The sequence below is a fragment of the Humulus lupulus genome, chromosome 8 (genome assembly GCF_963169125.1).
Source record: "Humulus lupulus chromosome 8, drHumLupu1.1, whole genome shotgun sequence".
NCBI classification, from domain to species: domain Eukaryota; kingdom Viridiplantae; phylum Streptophyta; class Magnoliopsida; order Rosales; family Cannabaceae; genus Humulus; species Humulus lupulus.
In genome coordinates this window covers 33,406,493-33,413,762 of record NC_084800.1, presented here as the reverse complement: position 1 = coordinate 33,413,762, position 7,270 = coordinate 33,406,493, and the positions used below count along the sequence as shown (strand labels likewise).

Below are 7,270 nucleotides of genomic sequence, written 5' to 3'. Positions count from 1 at the left end.
TTATGTTCTGATAAACCAATTTAAAATGGCTGCAAAGTGATAAAACTATTTCATTCCCCATTTTCTATTTCTGTTATTTATGTCATCCAATATCTTAGTGACTTGACATTCTAACACCATTGCACCTATTGCAAGATCTTTCTAGACTTAAAACATATATATAATCTCAACACTAGATTATATATATTAATCTGCATAGCTAGTGGTCCCAATCTCATGTAAATTATGATATAGAAAAAGCATAGCTAGTGGGTTACATTTACTTAGGTGAATATAGGTCCCATCTCATGTAAATTATGATCCAGTAAAAAGTGAAACTTTTAATCTTTATAGCTGGAAGCCTATTTAATAGGTAGCCCAGCTTACATAGTGGACAAAGTAAACCTTTTCTTCCTCTATATTCCCCCCCCAAAAAAATGTCTGAATCCAAAACTTCTGTTGAACTTCATATTTTAGACATTTCTGAGCCAGAACTGCACCCTTCTTCTCTATCTTCCTTAGCTGAAACCTGCAAAACTTGGGGTTTCTTCCACATCACTAATCATGGGATTTCAAGTGATCTTTACAACAACATATGTTCCATGTCAAATGATCTCTTTAGCCTCCCCTCTGAAACCAAACTCAGACTTGGTCCTTTCTCTTCGGCAAAGACTTATACTCCTCATTTCTTAGCTTCTCCATTCTTTGAAAGCCTCAGAGTTTCTGGTCCAAACTTCTTTGCATCTGCTCAAAGTGCAGCTGATGTGCTCTTTGACCAACAAAGTTTTCTTTTCAGGTACATATATGAGCAAAAAACGTCATGTATATGTACTTATTTATTGTCTTGTACTGTTTATAATATTTATTGGTATTATCCCTCACTTGATTTGAGATTATTATTGTGTTTAATCAACTGGGCCTTTCTCTAACAGTGAGATGCTGCAAGAATATGGGAGTAAGATGGCAGAACTGTCAAAAAAAATTATAGAGATCTTGTTGATGAGCTTAGGGGATGACTTTAAGAAGAAGTACTATGAGTCTGAGTTCAACAATTGTCATGGTTATCTGAGAATAAACAACTACTCAGCTCCTGAGAGAGTAGAAGATGAGGTTGAAGGGCTTGGAATGCACACTGATATGAGCTGTGTAACAATTGTGTACCAAGATAAAGTAGGAGGGCTTCAAGTGAGGTCAAAGGAAGGAAAATGGATGGACATAAGCCCATGTGAGGGGACCCTTTTGGTGAACATAGGGGACATGGTGCAAGCTTGGAGCAATGAGAAGCTAAGGTCCTCAGCACACCGGGTGGTCTTAAGGCAGCCGCAGAACCGGTTTTCTCTAGCTTTCTTCTGGTGTTTTGAGGATGACAAAGTAATCTTAGCACCAGATGATGTTGTAGGGAAAGGAAATGAGAGAACTTACAATCCCTTTGTTTGCTTGGATTACTTGAAGTTCAGAGAGAACAATGAGAAAGGCAAGTTTGAAAAAGTTGGGTTTACGGTAAAAGATTTTGCTGGTGTCAAAGCCTGGCCGAGTACTGTAAGTATGTAAGCATTCATTCAAAACTTAATTGCTCTAAGTTGCAGCATTAGAAATGGTACTGTAATATATCAATCAGTATTCTTGAATTGGAAAGATAATAAAATTGTGTGGTTGAGTTGGGTTTGGCTAAAAGGTTTTGATTTGTTTGGTGATACAAGTTACTGGCTAGTACTTTAAGAAGTTTGACTTGGTGGGGTTTATGGGAGGTTTTTCTTTCAAATCGTGCACTTTTTTTTTAATGTTAATATTCTTGATCAACATTGACTAATGACTATACATATCCAATAGTCCAACCTCTGCCAGTAATGGAGCTCATGTGGTAGGGACATTAATTGCCTTTACATTTGATTGCTGCTTTAGACTATTATATATTGGGGCCTTGGAAAGTTTGTCCTTGTTGCATGTATAGATTTCTTTCTGGAAAGGGTTGTGATTTACCCATTATTAGTCATCTTCATTATTGTTTATATTACAATTATTAGTTTTAATAATGATTGTTATTAATGTATTGTTCTTATCACCTAACTTCTATATTAGTTGCAACAATCTCATGCCATGCTTCTGTTATATATATCTAATCTATGGCTCCATTCTATATTTCATAAAATTGTCAAACGTTATTACGTGATCAACATATCTTTCTGGCAAGTAATGACCATTAGTTTACAATTTTTAGAGGAAAGAGAAATATATATTTTTGGCAAGATTTTCAGCAAATAAATAAATATATATATTTTAAAAAAAAATCTAAATACATGGTAATTGTTGCATCTAAGTTTAGTATTATTTATTGTAATTTTCATTTTGTTGCAAAATTAGTCTAGTATTATTTATAGTTATAATTAATGATCTTCATCATAAATATAACATTTCATGCCATTCACATGTTCATACTTTAGTTTGGTGGCTTAGTTGATCGGTCAAAACGATGAAAAGTGCTACTTCTATTTTCAATAATAAGCACATAATTGGATATTATAACTTAATCGTAACCATCAAATGTGTTGAACTTATCTCTTATATATAGGAACACCATTTTAAACAAAACTTATAATAGTCTAATTTCCACAAATTTAAAGCAACCATCTAATGTGTGTGATGCTGTCCATAGATCAAATTATTTCGTGGATTGGATTTCACTTGCCTGTCTACGGCTCCTTTGCGTGTGCTTGGGGTAGAAGTTTTGTATAAATGTACACAAAGCACCGCTTTAAAACCCATCCTCTTTCACAAAGAAATCCCTTAATGGCTTGCGCCAAACAAGCAAGGGTGGTCGTAGATCAGCTTTCACGCTTTGAACGTCCCTGAATAGGCGCACGAACTGATCGGTGATGGAATGTACACCCAATGGATTATTTTATCCATATTGATGTAATGCGGCCAGATGAAGAAGACTGGCCTATAACTGGTTTCTCCCCTGGTCTATGATTGCTCTCCTTAAGACCCGACCAGCATTCAGAACCAGCCGAGAAGAAAAGAAAAAGAAAGCAGATTTTTTGAAAAAGAAAAAGTACTATGTGAAATCTTAGGATGAGAAGAAGGAAGCCCAAGGAACTGCCATTAATATGAATGAGAAGGAGCGGAACCCGAACCCATTTATTGGTGCCTTTGCTTCCCGCGGCTTCTTTTACTAGAACTCTGCTGCCATCCCTGCTATTGCGGGACTGAATCCGCCCGCCTATGACAAAGAGGCCCTTCTACCCTTTGAAATGCGGAAGCTCGCTTATTCAGACAACTACTTTAGAAAAGGATGAACGGGCAGACCAACCCACTGAAATGCAAATAGGGATCAGAAATGTGGTCAATATCACAAAGAATAAAGAGATACCGTCTGGTATGAGAAGTTATGGGAAATAGTATATTACAGCATCTCTAATTCGCGAATTTCTAATGATCGTCGGTCCAATCTATGAGATGATTCACTTACGGGACATTTGGAAAAAGGCGCAGCACTCTTCCTACACGGCTGGACGCCCGGCTCTAGACGAAGCTGCGGAGGTTACGTAGTCTCTGAGACCCCCTTCAGGTCATTATAAAAAGTAAGGGAGTCCTTGTAAAATGAAAAAGGGGTTCTCTTAACATGATTAGATGGGCGAATGGTAAGAATCAAGAACCTTGGCGCGCTTTATTATGAGAAAACATTTCTCAATATATGTAATGCCCCAAATTCTCCGATGTATTTAACGGCGTGAACAGTAGGCCGGGAGGGCCGTACTTGCTTAATTATGTTATTAAATGATTAAATGCATGTATATATTGATTATATTATGATATGATGTGAAATGCATGCATATGTGTCCATATTTCTTATTACAGGGGTGTGATGGTAATTTGGCCCGTTGATGGTAAATTGGTTATTTACTCGCATGTTGGTGATATAATTTGAGACCACATTATGATGTGGGTTTGTTCGAGCCATTTGGCATGAGATGATCAAGGAATGTTTAATGTCGGTTTGGTCATAACGGGCTTAAGCTCGGGTCTCGGGGTGAGTCTCGGGGTGTTTTAATGATTAGAGTGTTACCAGACATTAAAGGGTAACGGGAGGTGAAATATTGGTGTTTGAGGATATTGAGATTAGCGGGAATTGGGAAGCGTTAATTATGGTTAACGGTGTAGGTGGAAAGTACCAAAATTTCCCTTGAGTTGGCTTTAGAGACTTTTAAAGACCTAGGGGTATAATGGTCTTTTGGCTAGGATATATATGAGCTTGGAAGGCTGGAGAGTAAAACAGAACAAAAACAGATTTTACTTCTCCTCCTTCCCGTACCTTCACTTTCCTTGTTTCTTCTTTGGAGATTTTGAGCTCAAGGGGTGGAACTAAGCTAGGAAATCAAGGGGCTTAAGTTATAGACTTGGTTCAGCCATTGAAGAGGGTTCAATTCCAGGTTTGAGGTAAGCTTTGTCCATTAACTTGCTGGTTTACCTCTGTTTCAGTATTAGAATTCAGCTTGTGTTTTTATGGTGAATTGTTGGAATTGATGGAAGTTTGATTGGGGTTTGTCTTGGGTTATGATGAGGGATAGTTATGGGTGAGGTTTGGAGGTTTAAATGGGTGTTTAAGAGAGGTTTGGGTGGTGTTTAAATTGGGTTTGAAGGGTTGGTTTCAAGGGAAAACGCAAGGGAAGAAAAACAGGGGTTTTGGCTGAACTGGAGCTAGCGCCGCGGCATGGCAGGGGTGAGCCGCGGCCCTTGGGGGCTGCTGGGTTTAGGCGCCTCTGTCTGAGGGGAGGGCTGCGGCATGGCCAAGGAGGGCCGCTGCCCTTAAGGCATTTTTGGACAGAATTAGCTTTTTGGCTCGGGGATGCAAGCCTAAGGCCTCGGGATTGAACCTACTACCCGGTTGAGTAGTGTTTGAGGTCCCGGAGGTTAGGTTTTGGTTTGGGAATATTTTATTATTCATTTTATTGATGGAATCCCATGATTTGGTTATGACCAGGTAACCGCTAAAGGACCAAAAAGTCGATCGTTCTCAGGGTTGTTCTTTTATTCGTTCTTGCTCGAACCAAAGGTAAGAAAACTGCACCCCAAGTGTGACATGTGTGGATATTCATGAGGCATGTGATTGTGAGAATATGGACATGGATTGAATATAGAATGCTTAGCATATGTTGCTCATTTGTGCATGGTACTGACTTATTAGTCAGGTTTGGCAAGGGTGCTAGTATCAACTGTGAAGCTGTGACTTATTAGTCAGGTTCGGCGGTGGTACTGGGCACTGATCATGTTGAGGTGACTTATTAGTCAGGACGGCCTTAGCGTGTGTCACGCAAGCCAGTAGGATTTGATCTAATCAATTATCAGCATTGAATGACTCAGAGAGCATTAATGCCAGACCGACCCCGAGGGTCGATGAATGAAATAAGCGCTTGGAGGCTGGTGGCTTACTTAGCAGCCACTCTCCCATCTGAATTAGTGACATGCATGGCAGTCACTCAGTACGGTTACCAGAATCTGTTGAAGGCTAGTGGCTTACCTATCAGCCACTCTTCCATCTGAATTAGTGACTTGCTTGACAGTCCCTCAGTGTGGTTTATCAGGACCTCATGTGGTGTTTACTCATTTGTTTGAAAGCTTTATGCTCAGTGTGATTATAATGATAGTCATTTGATAATGTTTATATAAAGTGTTATGTTTTCTTGCTGGGCCTTGGCTCATGGGTGCTATGTGGTGCAGGTAAAGGGAAAGAGAAGCTCACCTAGCCTTGAGTGGAGAGCTGATGTGGTGGTGTGTACATATGCAGCCGCTTGACCACCACGGTCAAGGTGTTCTCAGAGGAACTAGGGGGTTTACCCTATTTTTGCCGCTTAGGTCGGCGGGATTGTAACTTTACAACAGTAGTGACCATTTTGTACTAAGAACAGCTTGTAAACGTTTTGTTTAGCTCTGCAGAGCAGTTTGTAATGAAAATCTCCATTACCTTTTTACTAGTTTTATACCTTGACCTGTTAATTACACTTAGAGCACGTTTTTGACCAAAGGACTCAGGTAGTGAGTCAAATTTCCGGTCCACCGTTCACCGTAACTGTTCTGGGGTAGCCAGGGCGTTACAACTTGGTATCAGAGCAATGCCAAGGTTAAGGTTCTTGTAGACTGGCTGGGCATGTACACACATCACTGAAGTCAAGCTCGACTCTTGGTTTGGTAACTCTTTATGTAGTTATGTGCATAACTGCCTAAATGTGGTGCAAATGCTTTACCTGTATGCATGAGTCATTGTGTTGGCCTTGTGCCCCTAAAATATTATGAACTGTTATATGATACATGCTGAGTGCTGAGTGCCATAAACATGTATCTGTTTGAGCATATTGAATGACTGTGGAATATGATAATTGTCTGCTTGTTCTTGGACCGTGAGGCGGCAAGAGGTTTAGTTATTACTACCTGACTGGCCGTATTGGTTATTGTTTCAGTAAGGTATCAGTGACAGAATGAACCCAGAACAGACAGACACTACAGCTGGCCAGAGTGGTCAGGGTCAGAATAATGACAATAGCCAAGGTCAAGAGAATGGCCATTCCCAGATTCCACAGCCAGCACCTGCAAACTGGCAGCAGTTGTTTAATGATTTGCAGGCTATAGTGTTGAAACAAGGGGAGGAGCTTCGTCTCCTGAGGCAGCAGCAAGTGCCTGCAGTGGTTAATGTGTCAGAGGCACCTTCTGTGCCAGTTATTGGGCAGCTATCTGGGGTTGAGAATAGATTGGAACCTCTTTATGAGCGGTTCAGGAAACAGCAACCTCCAGTTTTTGAAGGCAGCGCTGATCCTATTAAAGCTGAACAATGGATGAGCATGCTTAACACTATTCTTGACTTTATGAAGGTAGTGGGTAGTGAGAGGGTGGCCTGTGCTGCTTATATGTTTCGGGAAGATGCCCGGATATGGTGGGAAGTGGTTGGTTAGACCAAAGATGTTAATCTCCTGAGCTGGGAGGAATTTCAGACCTTGTTTAATGAGAAGTACTATAATGACGCTATAAGAGCGGCGAAGGCCGATGAGTTTATGAGGCTACTTCAGGGAAGCTTATCAGTTACTAAATATGCCTTAAGGTTTGACCGTTTGGCAAAGTTTGCCAAAGAGCTGGTGCCCACTGATGGAACAAGGAGAGAGAGATTCCTCCAGGGGCTACAGCCCAGGTTAGCCCGTGACGTTCGCATCACCACTATGGCAGGAGTCACTACTTATGCACAGGCGGTGGAGAAGGCACTCACAGCTGAGAGTGCGGAGGTTAAGATTTGGCGTGACAATGC

General features: G+C 40.6%; 1 protein-coding gene across 2 annotated transcripts; it reads left to right on the top strand.

Moving 5' to 3' along the window:
• Positions 1 to 411: 411 nt before the first annotated feature.
• On the top strand, positions 412 to 5,904 carry LOC133793666 (gibberellin 20-oxidase-like protein). Of its 2 annotated transcripts, none has more exons than XM_062230967.1 (3): positions 412 to 775; positions 912 to 1,518; positions 5,698 to 5,904. In XM_062230967.1, the coding sequence occupies exons 1-3, from the start codon at positions 417 to 419 to the stop codon at positions 5,770 to 5,772; spliced, it is 1,041 nt and encodes a 346-aa protein (XP_062086951.1). In that variant the 5' UTR covers positions 412 to 416; the 3' UTR covers positions 5,773 to 5,904. The 2 variants fall into 2 exon arrangements, with proteins under 2 accessions (XP_062086951.1, XP_062086952.1); XM_062230968.1 differs by having other exon boundaries at positions 912 to 1,526; positions 5,698 to 5,808.
• The last annotated feature ends 1,366 nt before the right edge of the window (positions 5,905 to 7,270 follow it).